At 44.6% G+C, this 19478-nt stretch overlaps 1 protein-coding gene across 1 annotated transcript; it reads right to left on the bottom strand.

Annotated features, from left to right (window-relative positions):
* Window positions 1-4752: 4752 nt before the first annotated feature.
* On the bottom strand, window positions 4753-14479 carry LOC115399975 (dehydrogenase/reductase SDR family member 11-like). The gene is made up of 8 exons (XM_030107641.1): window positions 14318-14479; window positions 8544-8753; window positions 8159-8253; window positions 7821-7950; window positions 5638-5727; window positions 5500-5565; window positions 5388-5399; window positions 4753-4779 (listed from the first exon to the last, which is right to left on the bottom strand). The coding sequence occupies exons 1-8, from the start codon at window positions 14447-14449 to the stop codon at window positions 4753-4755; spliced, it is 762 nt and encodes a 253-aa protein (XP_029963501.1). The 5' UTR covers window positions 14450-14479.
* Window positions 14480-19478: the final 4999 nt, after the last annotated feature.

The raw sequence follows: 19478 nt of genomic DNA on the forward strand, positions 1-19478 counted from the left end.
GGGAGCAGTCAGCGGGGGGAAAGTGGGAGGGACGGCGGGTTAACAGACCCCCCCTCCCTCCCCTCCCTCCCTCCAGGGGGGAGGGAGATGTGGACTCATGATCTCAAACCTGGTCAACACATGGCACCAGATTTGTTCCCTCTGCATTCCGAAACCCCTGTCCTTACCCTGGAGGAGAAACCTGACATCTGGAGGAAACCACAGAAGATTCCAGGCTGCCAGTGCTCTTCATTAAGCACAGCTGCTTTTTGGGTGTTTTAATCTCAGTTGATGATCATTTCTGTTTCTATGTTCTGTTTTAGTTTTAGTGTTGTGTTTTGCTTTGCAGTGAAATACACAATTCCATGTTCACACAGTGGGAGACAAATCCAAACCCTGCTTGGACACATTTTGACTTCTTTGGACCATTCAGGGATTTAAATATTACAATTCTGTGTATATTGATTATATAATGCAGATTCCAGAAGTATATTTTAATAGATATTGCACTTTTTGTTTTTTCTTTACTTTAAAATCTTGTTGTGTTTTTCTTGCCTATATTCTCTTTCTCTTCTATATTTTTGCCTGTATTCTGTAGTTTTTATTCTGTGATATTTGTCTGCACCGTAGGAAAGCAAGTGACACAAAACCTCATTTGCACTGCATGTCTTGTGCTTACAGCAGAACTTTGACTTTTGACTTTAATATAGTCAATACGTGTGATCAAACCTCTCCTTCTTGCCTCAGAATAAGGTTCTTCTTGTATGTTAAACAGATGTTCCTCCTCCTGACCAGGTGGGACCTCTGGGAAATGTTAATGGCTTCCTTGATGTTCTTGTAAGATGCACCCCCAGCCACAGGGTGGGGTTGTGTGCAGAAGTGGTTATAAAATGCTGGTCTGCTTTGCAGAACTTCAAACTCACATTCAGTACATTTACATGCAGCCAATAACCCTTTTCAAACCCTTTTCAAACTCGAAACCCAGTAGCGTGTGGCCATGTAAACACCCGCCAAAACCCGGAAAAGCTCATTTTCGAGATTTGTAAAACCCGATAAAGACCGCTGGGTTACTCCTTTTCGAACTCGAAAGTGCCGCTGTGTAAACAGATATCGAGTTAAGGGACATTGTTTTTGGCTCTGCGCATGCTCCCATCCGCAATGAATCATGGTCTTTTGAGTCCAGCAACGAGTAGGCGCGAAACTCACCACACTTTTGTCCGTGTGAGGCTTCCGTGACGCACGATAAGAACTGTTATTCTGAGCGCGCACGTCGCACATGCTTCCTTCTGAAAGTTGGCGATTTGTATGGCCTGCAGAAAAATCATGAACAACAGAACAACCGTTCTGTCTGCGTTCCGTCTACCGAACGGAGTCACCGCAGCAGTCTGCCTCTGCAGGCCAGTGGAGGAGGTTGTCAGATCTGTCTATCTAGACCGTAAAAACATCTGAAACTCACAGAAAGCACCCCATTTTTCTTGGTTGAAAATGCACGTTAAAACCGTATTTGTGTGATAAAAAATCACGTCATAAACACAATCATTTCATCAACCCATCCAACGTGTTTAATAAAGAAGCTTGCTTTGGAGGAAACTCCACCCAATCTGGCAACACAAAGCCGCTCCGGTCAGAGCTGTTTTGTTTTGAGAACAGCATGACGTGCGCCGTGGTTTGGAAAGGGATATCCCGATTGAATGCGCTGACTTGTAAACGGGGTAACTCTCTGTCTATTACAGCATGTAAATGGGGTTTTCCTAATGTTTCAGAAACCCAGATATTGACCTGAACCCGAATTTTAGCTGCATGTAAACGTAGTCAATGATCTGGTGGCAGTGGAGACTTCTCTTCTTGCTGCAGCTGCAATAAAAGAATCAAGGTGCATTTATTTAACAGAATTTCCACAACAATATATAAGCTTATATAATGAGTGAACTCTTCTTCCATACTGTGTTTTCACTCTTTTTCCTCTTTTGTTTCATTCTTGTTCAGAGGTGAATTTTTGATATTCATACGATTTGTCTGCTGGCATTCACAGTAGACAGCCTTCAGAATATTGTTAAAGTGTAACACGACCTGGAGGACAGGGAAGGCATGTCTGCTCTCTGCTGGCAGGACATTTAGTTTTTACAGAGTTGTTGGTGAGTTATGATTTGTTTATTTGACCTCTGGCCATGAAGGAGTATCACATGGACACTCATACTGCTGTCCATGCTGAGCGGTCGACTCGCCGGCCGGACTCTGCTCTGCAGCTGTGTGACAAGAGGATGCTGGATCCTGGCCCGACAGGAGGAGCCTCTGCTGGTGCTTTGGCAGGACGACATGTGTCCACGGGTTCGTGGGTCTTGAGCTGTGTGGACCCTGCTGGCTGGATGGTAAGAACAGTAACACGATGGAGCCACAGCTTGGGCAGCAGAGGGGGAAGGCAGAAGAATGCAGCACGTGATGTAAACCCGGGTGGCATTACAGACTCTGGCCTCTTTACAACAGCAGCTTAGTGGCAGACAGAGAAACCACAATCATAATACCAACCCACTTTTTCTGATATTTTCTTTAAACAAATAATGAAGAAAAAAGTTTTAACTGTATTACGATCCTGGTTCTGGACTCCAAAGCAACGTATTTTTCGGTAATTAATAAGATTAAACATTGATGCTCCAGCAGCGGCAAATAAGTTTTGGTCTTTAAGATTTCTAAAAAATTGCTAATATGCCAAAAAAAAAATCACTGATGTTTGAAAGCATCTTATTTGTTGCATTTTGTCAACAAACCACATGAGATTGTATTGTTGCCTACACCGACCGCATCTCTTGACGTGTCTTGTGGGGGCCGCTTCGGGAATACAGAGTCCGGGGCCCCTTGTTAAGAGCCGTTCGGTCTCTGTATGAACGGAGGAGGAGTCTGGTCCGCATTGCCAGCAGTAAGTCGGACCTGTTCCCAGTGCATGTTGGACTCCGGCAGGGCTGCCCTTTGTCACCGGTTCTGTTCATAATCTTCATGGACAGAATTTCTAGGTGCAGCCAGGGGCCGGAGGGGGTCCGGTTCGGGAACCACAGGATTTCATCTTTGCTTTTTGCAGATGATGTTGTCCTGTTGGCTTCATCGAACCCGGACCTGCAGCATGCACTGGGGCGGTTCGCAGGCGAGTGTGAAGCGACAGGGATGAGGATCAGCACCTCCAAATCCAAGGCCATGGTCCTCCAGCAGAAGAAGGTGGTCCACTCTCTCCAGGTCGGCGGAGAGACCCTGACCCAACTGGAGGAGTTTAAGTATCTTGGGGTCTTGTTCACAGTGGGGGACGGATGGAGCGTGAGATTGACAGACGGATCGGTGCAGCGGCTGCAGTGATACGGTCATTGTGTCGGTCTGTCGTGGTGAAGAAGGAGCTGAGGAGCGTGAGCTGGATTTAGACCGTTGTGAGACAGGTTAGTTTTACCCGACTGATGGTGTCTTGTTGCAATTGTAATCCTGCTCTGACCCTCACCTATGGTCATGAGCTTTGGGTCATGACCGAAAGGACAAGATCCCAGATACAAGCAGCTGAAATGAGCTTCCTCCGTAGGGTGGCTGGGCGCTCCCTTAGAGATAGGGTGAGGAGCTCAGTCACCAGGGTGGAGCTCAGAGTAGAGCCGCTACTCCTCCACATTCAGAGGAGCCAGCTGAGGTGTCTCGGGAAGGATTAGGATGGATTAGGATGGAGCCTCCTGGACGCCTCCCTGGGGAGGTGTTCCGGGCATGTCCGAACTGGAGGAGACCCTGGGGAAGACCCAGGACACACTGGAGAGACTTTGTCTGTCATCTGGAGTGGGAACGCCCCGGGATCCTTCAGGAAGAGCTGGAGGAAGAGTCTGGGGACAGGGAAGTCTGGGCATCTCTGCTGAGACTGCTGCCCCCACGACCCGGTCCCGGATAAGCAGTTGAAATGGGATGGATGGATGGATTTTTTAAAAATGATGTTGAGAAATGTGTTTGTGTGCTCGTGTGCTGGAGGGTGTGTGTGTGTTTCTTGAAGTTGCTTTAATTGGATCTTGTCTAAAGGTATTTTTGTTTCTCATTTTGCCTGCACCACTGTTGAATATACTTCTAATTAACTATAAAGCTTCATTTGATTTCATGAGATTAAGCCACTATTTGCATTACTGGTTCAAGGCGTTTGAACTCATCATCAGAGCCCAGATCTCGGCGATGTGCTGCAGGCAGCCTTACCAAGAGAAGAAACACTGTTGTCTAAACTGTAGCTGCAGTCACAGAGGGTACAGGTTCATCCATATGTGGAGGCTGGCCATGTTGGAACAGGCCCGATCATGTAATGATTAATGAGGCAACAGGAACACTCGGGGTTGAATGTGGTGCAAATAAAAGCCATCAAATCAGAGATCTGCTAATCTTTGTCCTGAAAATTGACTTATGTTTTTAGAGAAGCTGGCCAGTGAAGCATTTAAAATATTTTTAGAAAAGTGATTCTGCTTTAGTTCCAGCTATGGGTACTGGTGCTCACAGACTGGCTCTGGAGAGCAGCGACTCTCTGCTTAATTTCACTCCATGCATAGTACTCACCATACACTTAACCTGTCTTATTTATCTAATGTTTAAAGGAAGAATAGGAATTTTCTGTACGATATATTACATTTGATCATTTCATGAGAAGTATTTGCTCATTTTGATTTTGATGGTTGCATGTAGGTGAAAGGACAGGACTTATAGGTAGGTATTAGCAGGACTTAATACCACTTCAGAGAAAACAGATGAACAGCTCAACTTTGGAAACAGTTTGTACGTTCAGGACTTTTCCACTGGTGAAAGCAGCTTGTCTCCAGCGAGGCCTCGATTCCTCGTGTCAGGAGCAAGTTGTTAAAATCAGACTGGAGGCAACAATGAATCTTTTTCTATTGACCATGAGTAGCCCATGTGTTTAGAATTCGGACTTTAAGTCCTAAATTCAAAGCCTTGTTCTAGTTATTCAGATTTTTTTTAATTGGAAGCATTAAAATTCATGCTAAGCTGAATGTCTCTTGACTTGGAACAGACCTAAAGTCCAGGTGTTTCATCACCACCTAGTGTCCGTCCATCTGTTCTACAGGTCAGGAGGAATCAGGCTCCATTATATGTTCCTAAAAAATAAAATAAAATCTGGCACTGTCTTTTGCAGGGTGGAAAATGATAATGCCCGAATAAATACATATTCATTCACACTAGATGCATATTTTCCAGCCACTCATTGTTCCTCTATAAATAAGAAACTAATGATATTCTTGTACTGGTTTTATTATTTCACAAAGGTAAAACTTGCACTTCTTGATGAGATATAGTTTGTTTTTTTTAAGATGAGAAGACATATCAAAGGTTTGTCCCTCAACAGGTCAAAAGAGGCGTCACATGGTGCAGGTTCAGAATGGCTGCCTGGGTCGAATCACAACATCTCCGATCTGAAAGAAAATGTTGACGTTATTGAGTAAACTGCAGTTATTCTGACTGCTGAAGGAGCAGCTTTACAAAATGCGAGAGAGGTGAGGATCACACACACACCTGCACATGGGGAGGAGCTCCCAGGACGTACACCACCGCGTTAGCAATATCGACAGCTTCCAGAGCCTGTCAGACAGGAAACCAGGACGTAAACAGGAAGCTCCACAGCCGTTAGAGGTACGGCAGAATAAAACACACCTTAAACGCAGCGAACCCAGAAGCTCTGTCAGGGCAGTCTACGTACAACCTGTTAAAAAAATCTGATTCCACTCGACCTGGAGAAATGCACTGAGAACAGAGGGGAGAAAATCGAGAGAGCAGAGTTACTGAGAGGAGTGAACTGTTACAGAAGATTTCACAGTCATATACAACTGGACTGTTTTCTACGTCATCAGAAGATTTAATGAAAATATGACTGAAAAACAACAGGAAGAAACACCAAACTGAAAAAATACCAACCCTGGACACCATGATCAGCTCCGAAAGCAACTTTTAAACATCAACAAAAAGCTGTTTTTAGCTCCAAATTCACCCAAAGAACTGTGTAATCCGTGCATTAGTGTTTATTGGTTTCCTTTGTGAATTACTGATGTACTGTTCCGATAGTTTATATTTCTCATACTTCTACGTGTACTTTTGAGTTCCGATAGTTTATATTTCTCATACTTCTACGTGTACTTTTGAATATTCCTCTTTTAAACCATTATTCTTTATTGTATAGAAACAGAGTGTCTGTAGTTTAAATTGACTGTTTAAAAAATACCTTCAGTTGCATGTCAGTTTTACATGGTCTTTCCTCAAGTGAACATCAAGTGTCAAGCAGAGTTTGGCACATGGCTTTACTAAACAAGGTCTTGACACCTAAATTCAATAATCATTTTTTGTATCATTGTTGAATGTTTTAACAATTTTAACAGTGTCTGTTCTAATTTGACAGGTGCATCTACCGAAATATAAATGATTGTGGCGGCATGGTGTTTTTAATCTGGAATTGGTTTATTCTGAATTAAGTAATTCAGATTATATTCATGAGCGTCATGTTTACATGGGAAAGACGAAGAATTAAATCCAATTGTAGTGTATGGACTATTTACCCAAGCGCAGTCACACTCTCGCCCCCTGGTGGCGCACAGCGCACTTCACAGTTATGTTGGAGCAGTGATACTGATTGCTGTTGTTGTTGTGATCTGCCGTCCTACAGTAAAGCCTGTGGAAGCTCCATCTCCGTCTTTTTATTATTTTAAAGTTGTTACAAACACAACACCTCTCTCACGCCAGGGTCTGTGCAGCGTTCTGATTGGACGGGGCGGACATGACGTGCTGACGTCTCCCGGAAGTAAACGGCGTTTTTATGATCGTTTTTTTCTTGATTAATTTTGACACTACAGCTTTTTAAATGTCCGCATTGTTAAGAGCCCGTCGATCTGCTCGTTTCATTATATCCAATTCTTCAACAACTACTGCTAAATTAATTGTCTACATACAAGTTGAAACACGGACTGCGGGCCGCCATCTTGGAATATTGCGTCATCACGACGGAGCATGCGCAGAACGACCGGAATGAAGTCTCGCCTAATTAGCATTTAATTCCCCTTCCAAAGGAGAATCAACCCACCGGTCTGTTTGGACTTAAACTTCATTCTGAATAAAGTTTTCAGGTGTTAACTCTGTCATTTTAGAGCGGAATTCATCTTTATTCGGAATCATAGAGGAATAAAAAGTCCCATGTAAACTCGCGGACTGTCAAAGAAAAGAGTCTGTTTGGAAGGAGCGGTTCAGAGCCTCCTGCCCCATCGCGTCTGCAGCCAGTGAAATCACGTCTGCTTGCTGATCACTCTCTGTAATCTCCTTTTATCTCCGTCTGCCCCTTAACGCCAACCTGAACAGCAAGAAGAGTCCTCTGAGTCAGGTTCTGCAGAAAGTTCACCTGCTCAAGCTGAATTGTTGGGTTTTCTCTGTAAAAGTCTTTTGAAACGACTGCGTTGTATTTAGAGCCACAGACACTAAATCAAAATGAATCTGCTATTTAGAATATACAAACACGAAATGTCATATTTTAAGTAATAACACTCTCTGTTATGAAAACTAGAAAAATGAAATATTCCAGCATCATAATATATTTTTATATTTCAGGATGTATGAGCTAACTCAAATATTTTTGTTTGTAGAAAATCAGAAAGATGTAAAGGTTTCATTAAAAGATCTACATTCTGGGAAAATGTAATTCTACCATGAAGTCCTGATTTGTTGAGAGGAGGTAGAAAGCTGGTGCTGGTTCTGTTTTACCCTCAGCTCAGTGGAACGCATTACTTTTTGAAGCACAGATCAGACTGAGTGTAGAGAACAGATCGCAGCGCAGACGGACTGTGTCACAGTCTTACGGTGGCTCGGATCAGCGAGTTGGCTTGATGCAGCTCCTGCCTCAGACCTTCGGTCAGAGCGGTCACGGCGAACTTGGTGGCGGTGTAGAAATGTAAATCAGCAAAAGGAATTACAACATGTCCACAGATGCTGCAACAGAAGACGTCTGAGCTGTTAACCAGGTTGTTCATGTGATTTTAAGCTAAATAAGTGAAGCAATCATAAAGTGTTAACTGAATGATTGGCTACTTTAGCATCACATTGCTTCATTGTGAAACTCAAATTTGTTGAGATTAAATCTGAAATGAGGTTTCTGGTGTGGTGTGAAGAGACAGCATGTGAATGAATGAATCTGAACCTGTTGATGTGAATTATGTGTCCATCATCAATGTTTCTCTCCTTCATCGACTGATACGCTTCACGTGTGCAGATACTCAGTCCAAGAACGTTCAACTGGAACACAGAAAGACAGTCGCCATGCAAACTGCAGTCACTTCATGCAAACAGTTTCTACATTTGTGAATTCATGAGACCAAGTATTGGCAGAGAATAAAATATGAGCTGTGAAGAAACAACAAGTGTCTGCAGCAGGAGCCTCCAACAGCACATGATCTCAAATCATGTTAACCTTTAATAACTCATGCTAATAAAATACTCCAGATCTGTCCAGACTTGTCAAAACTCATCCAGCATCAGGAGCCAAAGGAAGCTGTGATTCTGAAGCTACGGCACGGAGCTCTTACATCCAGCATGTTCTTCCAGCCGCTGGTTTTACCAGACAGCAGATCGTCCGCATGGGCCAGGCCAGCGTTGTTGATGCACACGTCCACACCTTGGTGCTGAGCTTTGATGGAAGCAAACATGGACAGAATCTCTTCTTCTTTGGTCAAGTCGCACTTAAACGGCACCAAAACGCCGCTGAAGCCGGCACTCTGACACTCTGCTGCCAGTTTCTGGAATCAGATCAGGAAAATCATCAACAGCAGGTCAACTATTGACTTTTTGGTCCTGGTGGTGGTGGTGGTGGTGGGGGGGTGCACATCATGGGGATTTTTATGGCGTCATTTTAGTGCCAAAATTCCGCGCGCAAAAAAATCATAATCGCGCACAGTTAAACCACTCTCTGTGCGCTCGCGATGCCTCTCCGCGCGCGCGTGGTCTCTTTCTGCGCACGCGCGGTCACTTTTTACGCGCGCGACATCACTTTTTGTTTGCGTGCGAGCTCTTTCTGCGCGCGCGGTGACATGTCTGAGCTGTCTGCTCGCGCGGTGGTGTTGAGTTTTGGCACTCAGGGGGCGGGCTTTGAGTTGACGCCACTCAACCCCCCTCTCCTTTGTGATTGGTTGCTCTAAACGTCTACTGTCTTCAAATGGGTCTGTTACTTTTGTGACTTATGAAACTTATCAACATATCACCTGCTCAAAACAAAGGAAAAAAAAAAGCAAAAGTACTTCACTGATCCTGGCATAAAATCAAATGAAATCTGAGAGAGAGGGAAAAAGACAGAAAAAAAGGAGAAAAAATTAACTATAAATGTAGGATAGGTATAATTGAATAACAGATATAAACTAAATAACATAATTAGAGTTTAAATATAATTTTAAGACAGATATAATCAAATAACAAATATAGACTAACAGATATGAATTAGATAATTTACATATAAATCTAAGACATATATACTTAAATAAATAACAGATATACACTAACAGATATAAATTAAATATAATTTACATATACATTTGAGACAGATAGCCTTGATGGCTCCATGAAAACGTTTTTATTCCTTCTTTCTCCTCCCAGGAAACAGCCAGGTCTCCTCCACAGTAATCAAATGACTGTATGGAGGTTATGTTATGTCAATTTTACTCCTCAATTTTCCAATTCTGCCGCCAAACGATGACTACCCGCCCTACTTAACCTCTGATTGGCTCTGACCGGAAGACCGTAGACGTTTAGAGCAACCAATCACAAAGGAGAGGGGGTTGAGTGGCGTCAACTCAAAGCCCGCCCCCTGAGTGCCAAAACTCAACACCACCGCGCGAGCAGACAGCTCAGACATGTCACCGCGCGCACAGAAAGAGATCGCACGCGCACAGAAAGTGATGTCGCGCACGTAGAAAGTGACCGCGCGCGCGCAGAAAGAGTCCACGCGCGCGCGGAGAGGCATTGCGAGCGCACAGAGAGTGGTTTAACTGTGCGCGATTATGATTTTTTTGCGCGCGGAATTTTGGCACTAAAATGACGCCATAGATTTTTGAACATTGTTTGAGCAGATATCCAGAAGATAAAAACAAATTGCTAGGTGCTGAGGACTGCTGGCTGCAAAGCTAAAGATCAGAACCTGAAGATTCCGTGAGAGACATGCTCACGTCCATTTGGGAGGACGCCGTATTATCCACCTCTGCCGGTGCTCTTGTTTACGAGGACTGAACATGGTTCGCTTCGTGTGCCGTCCATTCATATAATTGTGTGTAATACAAGTGTTATCAAGAGGATTGGAAAAAAAAAACACCCATTAACTGGGGCCTGTGTGAGTTCTGAGTTTCCAAATTTAGCAGAATGACCTCTGCCCCTGTTCTCTGCTGGCTCTCCTACACAGCTGATGGTGTGGTTCTGGGGGCGGCGCCTCGAGGGGGCAGGTTGCATTTCACCTGCTGCCGCACACCTGCTGGGCTTCCTCATTTCATACTGCAGCAGCGGTGCTGCTGGAGCAGCATCAGGCTGCTGTGTTGTTTCTGCATGGCAGCGTTTGGTCTGCCTCGAGGGTTTTCCACCACTGAAAAGGTTAAGTTAGCTTCCCCCTCACTTCATCAGACCACCAAACTTCTGCCTGACCACTCTTGTGTCTGCAGCACGGTTGCATGTGTGGCCTGCTGCAGGTCGGGTCGACCGTTCACTGCGTTCGCGTTCTGCGCCCCTGCTGGTGTGCTTCAGCTTTTCTCAGCCATCCAGCCGGACTGGAGCGAGTGACCCCGAGTCCTCGACAGGCTGCCAGGCTCAGTTTTATGTTTTGTTTTGTGTGTATTGTTGAAGCCTACACTGTTATCGTTTGAAACCTCTGTTGTCTTTTTCTTTCACAACCCCCCCCCCCCATTTTTTTTTTTTAATCTATTCTTTGCAGGCTTTGTGTATTTGATTTGTTTTCCCTTCTTTTTTTCATTTTGGAACAGGAACTGTGGGTCTCCAGTCGAGCCAGATCCCTTGGTGGTGGCGATCCGTTGTTTGCAGTGACGTGCGCTCTGGGTGTCCTTGGTTTATGGTGTCATGTGGGGCGTAGATCCCCCCAGACGCGTCATGCAGTTGCATGGGGGCACATGACGTCGAGGGGCACTCCCAGGTGGCGAAAAAAAGAGAAAAAAGAAAAAGAGGGAGGGAAAAAAAGTGCGAACGGGCCCTTAATGTATGATTAACCAAGGTTGATTTTATGTCACAACATAATATTTAAAATTTTCTGTGATCAATTATCCTGTGCTAATTTTATGGGAGGGGCGGTGGGAGCAGGAGCCTCCCGGTGTGTCCTGAGTGGGCAAGGATACAGGAAGAAAGACGATAAACAAAACGATGGAGAAGCAGAGACAGAAAAGCGGCTTTCAGAAGCGAAAAATAAGTGAAGCCAAACAAGAAAAAAGAGCAAAGCTCCCCAAAATAACTGGTTTCTTTATAAAGAAAGGCGCTAACAGTTTCAACGCGGCCGAGGGCGCCGCGGGGTGCAAGAAGATGAGGAAGAGCACGCCAGCTGCACACCAAGGACCTGATAGACCAATTTGCAGAGCGAAAAGCCAGGAAGGTGCAGCTGTAAGGTAGGCAGAGACAGGCAGAGCTGTTGTGTATTTAAATGATCCAGAGCTTTTAATGTGTTGTCCTGGTGCGCCGTCACCACACTGTGTTAGGAAGCTGAGCTGTGATGCTCATCCTCTTTTCTGTTTTCTTCTTTTTTTCACACGAGCATTTCTAATGACTGACAGATTTTTTTAACCTTCATCTGAGAGTGTTTTTTTTTTTTTTTTTTTGTCTGAAAAATGTATAATTTCTGGCATTGGGAGCACATATAAGAATTCTGCATGAGGGCCCAGTGCGAGGTAAATACGCTCCTGGATCCCCCTGTGTGTATTTGTGTTTGCCGGCTGCTTGGTAAGCCCCCAGCCTGGTTCCTCTGTGTAGGTGGAGTTCACCCACGATCTTGGTGAATGTAGATTTTACTTTGATCTGCCTTATTTACGATAAACACTTTTTTTTTTTTGTTATAATAAAATTGACATATTTTTGAAAATTATGTCTCTGGCTCTAATTGTTCGTGTCACAACGGATCAGTGTGACCCGGATTCGTTTTCTTGATAACCTTTTCCCCCTAACTATGTCCTGGGGGGAAAGTTCCTCAGGTGGCGTTGTCTGCAGCACTAACCCAAATACCAACAGCCCCGCTACACAAACAACAGATTCACATGTTATAACGGCTGCAAACACCGCCCAGCCCCCCTTTGGAAAACAACTGACCAGAGAAGAAAACCCCTGTGGCGTGGGTGAACACACAAAGCCGTAAACCAGCTGTGGCCTGCTGGAGGCTAACCCTACAAGGTGGACATGTCAAACGGTCACATAGAGGATCATAACCAAACATTTCCCTCAAGTCATTGGCTGAACATTATGACACAATGTTTGAAGCCTCTCTGAGACTGGGATCGTGTCGTCTGTCCCTCTGTACTCACCCACTGAGCAAAAAGTGGTCCAAAACACGTCTGTAAGACGTTCTCAGGGGAGCCAGAATGAAAGTTTTTTTTTTTTTATACGTCTATCTTGGACGTTGTATTGGTTTCTCAGACAAGATGTTCCATTGAGGTAATTTGACATTCAGAAGAAGTCCTCACAGGAGCCAGAAAAAACTCACTGCACAAAGACACATCCAATTTTGGTCCCATGCAGGTGCAGACTGCAATGCCAGACGAAGACTATTTCCGAACATCTTTGACATCCACAGGTCCTTTATATAAAAGCTGATTTTAGTCCGAATGTGGTTATTACGGACCTCTGTTCAGTGTCACATTCCCTCTCATTTTTGACCTGGTTTTTATACAAATAATGCATTGGCATTATTTATCACATTTTTTTCAGTGATCTCAAAGTCGCTTACAACTTTATTATTCACTGCACTATGGTGGTAAGCTACATATGAAGCCACAGCTGTCCTTCAGGCCCTCCGACCACCAGCCATCCACTCAGGCCTCCTGGTGTTCCCTCATGGTCTCCCATCCGGGTACTGACCAGGCCCCACCCCACCTCGCTTCCAAGATCTGCTGGACTCTGGCATCTTTGAGTAGGGAGAACTTCCTTGTATTCAGTGCTTGTAGACATAAAGTAAACATAAGTTGGAAGAGAGTTTCCTTCTTATTCTCATTTATTTTGGGAATGTCCAAAATTAGATTGGTTCTGGCTAGAAATTTGTAAAGCTCTGAAAGAGGTCTTTAAAGTTGAATTTCCTGTGGAATTGATCAATCTATATATGGGTGTGGTACCATCTCTGAACAGAGGAGAGGATATAAAATTATTCCAAGCACTCCTAGCAGCCAGTAAGAAAGCAATTACAAGAAAATAGCTTAACCAAACCTCACCAACCTCTCACGGTTGGAAATAACTCTGGAAATATTCAAAATGGAAAAATTGACATATTCTCTGCGAATGCAAAGGGACAATTTCAACTTAATCTGGAATAAATTGATTCATTTTGTATACCCCCCTTCGGCAGGACTTTACTTAACTCCACTTACAACCGTGTTGTTGAGAATGTACTTGCTTAACACTAATATTCTAGTTTTTTATCTATAATTTCATGTGTAGGCTATATATAATTTTCCCTTCATTTTATGAGAAGGGCCATACCTGTAGGCCCCCATTGTTTGTTTTTTGTGTTTGTTTTAGAAGGAAAAAAAAAAGGGGGGGGGGGGTCGAGCAAGAGTGGAAAGGACAAGGACACAGATGAATTAATGTATATAATTGTTGCCAATCTCTCCAATAAAAAAAAAAGGAAGAGAGTTTCTGTCTGGTTTAACGGCCCAACTTCTTTCAAGTGAGCTGGATTTCCTGTTTTTACTGATATTAACTAATCACAGTGAAAACAACGTTGATGGTGTTGACGTTACAGTCACCAAAGGTCAGAATATATTATATTCCAGTCAAAATTAAATGACTTCCATTGAGTATTTTCTCTTTTTTGAGAAGAGAAGCGGCTCACAGCAAAATATCATCCATGATCACTTTTTTTTTTTTTTTTTTTTTTTTGCATAAAAGTGAAATTTTATCATATTGCATTTTAGTATTGATGTAAACATTCTGTTTTCTGGTGCATATATTTTCATGTCCAGTATTGAAAAGTTCTCAAAATGATGCCTGTCAAGGATAAAGTCATTTAAATCATGAGAGCTGATATGTAAACTCCCAGTTTCCTTGCAGAGCAGCTGGACTCTTTCTTTCTGATTCGGTTCTGAAAAGTGCAGAGATAAAGTTCGAACAGGGTTCAGACCTGGATTTTCTCCACGTCCCTGGCGCAGCCCATCACCTTCATCCCCAGGCGGACCAGCTCTCTGGAGATCGCCGCCCCGATCCCGACCGAGGCTCCGGTCACCAGAGCCACTCTGCCCCTCCAGCGCTCCATCACAAACCCGGTACCGAACAGAAAGCCTCCGAGAGAGACACTGCCGAGCAGAGAGGCGGCTGCAGAGTTAGCGGAGACTCACGATTGATGTCGAGCGGATTGAAAGAAAACACCCATGTAACTGGGGCCAGTCTGAGTTCTGAGTTTCCAAAGAACAGACTCGCTTGTTATAAAGGCTGCAAACACCCCACTGCCCACCTTCGGAAAACATCTGATCAGAGGAGAAAACCCCTGTGGCCTGGGCGTACAAACAAAGCCGTAAACCAACTGTGGCCTGCTGGAGGGTAACCCTACAGGATGTACATGTCAAACCGTCCCACAGAGGATCATAACTGAACAGTTTGTGTGCATCAGCAACGCTGGCCTGGCCCTTCCGGACCTCCTGCTGTCTGGTAAAACCAGCGGCTGGAAGAACATGCTGGATGTAAGAGCTCCGTGCTGTAGCTTCACAATCACAGCTTCCTTTGGCTCCTGATGTTGGATGAGTTTGCATCTTTTGAGGAGTGTGGACAGATCTGGATTATTTTATTTGCATTCACTGAACACTTTAAGATTCCTTTTCTGTTTTAGCTTAATATCACATGAAAAACCTGGTTAACAGCCCAGACGTCTTCTGTTGCAGCATCCGTGGACATCTGTAGACGCACCTGTCAAATTAGACCAGAGAATGGTGAACCTTTGATGTTTGAAAATTGAATAAGTTCACTTGTAAAACTGTCAAAACATTCAAAAATGAGAAAAAAAAAAAAAAGAATTGGTTGAATTTAGGTGTCAAGACCCAGTTGACCCATATGAAGAGGAGCAGACCCAGTTTGAAAGTCTACTGTCAATTAGAAAAAAGGCAATTCTTGAATAGGTTTATGAACTTGGGAGAAAAAAAATGTTTTTGCAGATGAGTGACTCCAGGGGTCACATACAACAAGCCAGTCCAAAAAAGTTTTAAATACTCTGGCTGACTTGGATAAGGTGAAAGGTCTGATGGAGGGGAGTACCTATCGAGATCTGGATCTTGAATAAGATTAAAATCTCCTCTCAGATCAAGTAATGACTGTATATGTCAGGAAGAGAAGAGTAAAGATGTGTGATAAATTTTTCACCATCCCAAACAGGGGTGTAGATACATCCCAAAATGACAGGAATATTAAACAATGGCAATAAAGCACCCATTTGGGTCTTCAATAGAGTTTGAGGTCACTATTTTAAAGGGGCTGTATCGTGCAAAATTCACTTTTTGTATGTTTTAATAATAATGCATTGGTTTGATATAGCGCTTTTCAGGACACTCAAAGACGCTTTACATTGCATTATTCATTCACACCGTACTGGGTGGTGGTAAGCTACTACTGTAGCCACAGCTGCCCTGGGGCAGACTGACCGAAGCGAGGCTGCCAATCTGCGCCATCGGCCCCTCCGACCACCACCAACCATTCACTCTCACAACTTTCATACTGGGCAACGTGGGTGAAGTGTCTTGCCCAAGGACACAACGACAGTTTTACGCCTGCGGGAACAGGGATCGAACCGCCAACCTTCCGGTTATAAGACGACCTGCTCTACCAACTGAGCTACTGTCGCCCCTTAACCTTGTTATATGGCTATGTACTCAACAAAAACACCCCCAAAGCGTTTTTTTTTCCTTCGTGCCTGCATGTTTGAGCTTTCCTCTTGTTTGTGCTGCTCAGAGAGGCAGCCCCTCCCACACCCGTGAAAACGCTCTGTTTCCCATGTTCACGTCACACGGAGAAGATGGCCCTCGGCAATCAGCGTTGCCGCTTTTTTCTAACTCTGATTACGGAGATAAACTTTAACCATCGTCTGAAAGCAACAATCAAACAAGAGCAAGAGTCTGAAGGGTCTGAAGGGTCTGCGCTTGGTGAGTTTCTCACAGGAAAAGACGTTTTCGCGTGTCTTTGCGTGCAGAGAAGCTAGAGCTAAAGAGCTAAAGCTAGCGAGCGTATTTGTTTTGAAGCGCTGATTGGTTGTAGTAGCTGTCAGTCAAAGTCCACAGGGGGAGAGGCGGGACTTTCAGTGAAACAGAGCGTTTTCTCTTCCGGGTTTCAGAATTAGCCCCAGAAAATCTTTTATTTCACACAAAATGACTTTTCCTTAGTGCCAAAAATAAACAAATACCATGTTGTTGCCATTTCTAGGGTTTGGACTAGCTAAAAAAGCATGATACAGCCCCTTTAAATTCTTTGTCTGGACTTTCTCCAAGTTTTGTTTTTCATTTTCTCAGCCTCTTCATGTTTCACTGCTTCCCACCACTAGAGGTCCTCAGTGACACCTGCAGACCAGGAAGAGCTCCCAGGAGCTGCAGGCTTATGGGCTCGACAAGCGGGAGACAGGGAAATGCAAAAGCCATCACAAAGGGAGAGAAACTCAACACAGGGCGGGTGATAAACGGCAGCAGCAGGCGGCATCGACATACACCGCACTGTAGAGATGCACGGCTCGCGCTGGCTCTCTCACGTCTGACTGTGAAATTAGCGGCGAGGTCTTCTCCTCACTGAGTCCAGCCGGAGGCCGCACGGCTCTGGGACCACGGCCAGTGGCCCAGCTGGAGCTCTGTTTGGAGATTCATAGGCTTGAGGATTTGTGGAGACAAGCCTTGGTGGGTAGAAGCCCCTGTTGTAGCCATGGTGGCTGAACCACGCAGCCCAGCCAGCTGCCAGACACCTCCGAGAACATGGCTAGCTCCCAGCTGGGGCCACATACCTAATTTTCCATCATCAAGGTCCATGACCAGAAAAAGTTTAAGTATGTATTTCAGTTCAAAGGTTGATGAGACGTGTACCCATATAGAGGGTTTTCCCAACGCGTCATCAGGCGCGCCATTGGCCCGAAAGTCGCCAGCCGGAGGTACTCCACATCACAACAAAGCACGAGTCCTGAGGAAGATCCAGAGCATTGTCAAGAAAAATGGTAAATTATTGCCGTGTCATTGGTTATACAAATAGGTCAGACCGAGAAAAACATTTGGAATTCTATAGACTTCCAAAAGTTATAAAAAACCAGGGTGAGGAATGCCAAAAACTATCAGAGGAACGGAGGCGCTTGTGGTTAGCAAAGCTTAACCAAGATCTAGGGAAAAATCTGGGCAACATCCGAATTTGTTCGGCACATTTCTTGTCAGGTAAGTGAAACAGAGCGCAACAGTTTAAGCTCGTTAATGACTTCATATGTTACTTTTATCATTCATAAACGTTTAGCTTCTACAGAAACTTGAATTTTTCTGTCTCTAGCCTTAAGCGATGTAATACTCCTGACGAAAACAGTTTGTGCTAGATTGTTAAAGTATTTTATGTAAAAAAAAAACATATTTCAGCTGTCACACTATTTGTAGCCATGAGCTTGGTAATATTTGCATTTAATCAATTAATTAGGACCCCAACCTCAACAAAAGTGCTTGTCCCCACAGTCACTGATCAAGAGAAAGTGCTGTATTTTGAGTTTAAAAATATGCTTCTCGAAATATTGGGCTTTCTCCATATTCCCGAGGCCTTCCCGATATTCCTTTGCTTCTTCGGTCCGTTTTAATGAGCTTTCTTGTGCTTTCGACATGGCTGAACGCACTCAAATTGTTCCATAACACACAATCGCGACTACTGTCAGTATGATTGTTTATACTGAGTATCTCCAATATGGCGGCGCAGCTAAAATACTGCCCAAGTTGTGACGTCGGTGAAAACCCTCTATAGGATTTCTTGTAAACTGAGTTCATCAAACTAAATTAAAAAATATATACAATAATTTCAACTCTAAGTCCTAAATTCAAAGCTTTTTCCTAGTTATCCAGATTTTTTTTTGACTGGTAGTATTAAATTTCATGTTAAGCTGAATACGAGGGTGGAGCCAAATGAAACTGGAAGTTGGTTGTAACTTTTTATTTTTTACATTTCAAAATAAAACACCACCGTCGCCTTCAAAATAATTTCCATTCACATTAATGCAACGCTCCAGCCGTGTTTCCCACTTCACAAATGCGTCGGCAAACTCGTGCGTAATTATGCCTTTAAGGGCCGGCTGCGCTTTTTCTTGCACCTCCTCCACGTCTGCAAACGGCCGTCCCTTCAGCTCCTTCTTCAACTTGGGGAACAAGAAAAAGTCAAACGGGACTAGATCCGGCAAATAAGGCGCATGGGTGAGGAGAGTCATCCCATTCTTCATCAAGAACTGCGTGATGCGCAGAGCCGTGTGCGCCGGCGCACTGTCGTGGTTTATCAACCGGGCTCCACTCCGCCACAACGTTAGCCGCTTCCTTCTCACATCCTCACGGAGCCGTCTGAGGACTTCGATGTAGCAGTCCTGATTTACAGTTTGACCTGGAGGAAGAAAACTCGCTGTGAACGATACCCTGGACATCGAAAAAGCAGCTCAGCATTGCTTTCATGGCTGAGCGGACCTGACGCGCTTTCTTCGGCCGAGGGGATCCACGGTGTTTCCACTGGCTGGACTGCTGTTTGGTCTCTGGATCATACCCGTAGCACCACGTCTCATCCCCGGTGATGACCTCCAAGAACAGCCTAGTGTCGTCCTCCAGCTGCTGTTTGATCTGCCGGCACACGTCCACGCCAGTCTCCTTCTGCTCCAGTGTGAGCAGGCGCAGCACCATTTTGGCAGAGACCCGGTGCAGCCCCAAATCCTGCCTTATGATCCTCTGGCAGGAACTCCAGGAGACTCCCATCAGATCAGCCACCTCTCCAATGCCCCGGCGTCGATCTGCCATCACAGCTACTTCAATTTCCCCGACAATTTCGGCTGTGCGGGAGGTGGAGGGTTGTCCTGATTTGGGTTGATCCTCAATGGACATCTGGCCCTTCTTAAACCGCCCGAACCACTCATGGACCTGAGTCTTCCCCAGAGCATCATCCTTGTAGGCTTGCTGCAACAAGGTGAGTGTTTCTGCTGCTGTTTTTCCAAGCAAAAAGCAAAATTTAATGTTCGCGCGCTGCTCTAGCTTTCCAGTCAATGTCGCCATTTTGGAAAAATCGCAGAGGGGGGCAGCACTCTGTTACTATAAACAGTGCGT

The sequence above is a fragment of the Salarias fasciatus genome, chromosome 14 (genome assembly GCF_902148845.1).
Source record: "Salarias fasciatus chromosome 14, fSalaFa1.1, whole genome shotgun sequence".
Lineage (NCBI taxonomy): Eukaryota > Metazoa > Chordata > Actinopteri > Blenniiformes > Blenniidae > Salarias > Salarias fasciatus.

What these genes read in the sequence shown, in the direction of transcription:
- LOC115399975 (XM_030107641.1), bottom strand. Translation starts at nt 14,449, where the DNA reads ATGGAGCGCTGGAGGGGCAGAGTGGCTCTGGTGACCGGAGCCTCGGTC. An exon ending in GGGACGTGGAGAAAATCCAG is followed by an intron (nt 8,754 to 14,317) that starts GTCTGAACCCTG and finishes ATCTGATTCCAG; the next exon opens with AAACTGGCAGCAGAGTGTCA. An exon ending in ACTCGCTGATCCGAGCCACC is followed by an intron (nt 5,728 to 7,820) that starts GTAAGACTGTGA and finishes CTCTGTTCTCAG; the next exon opens with TGCATTTCTCCAGGTCGAGT.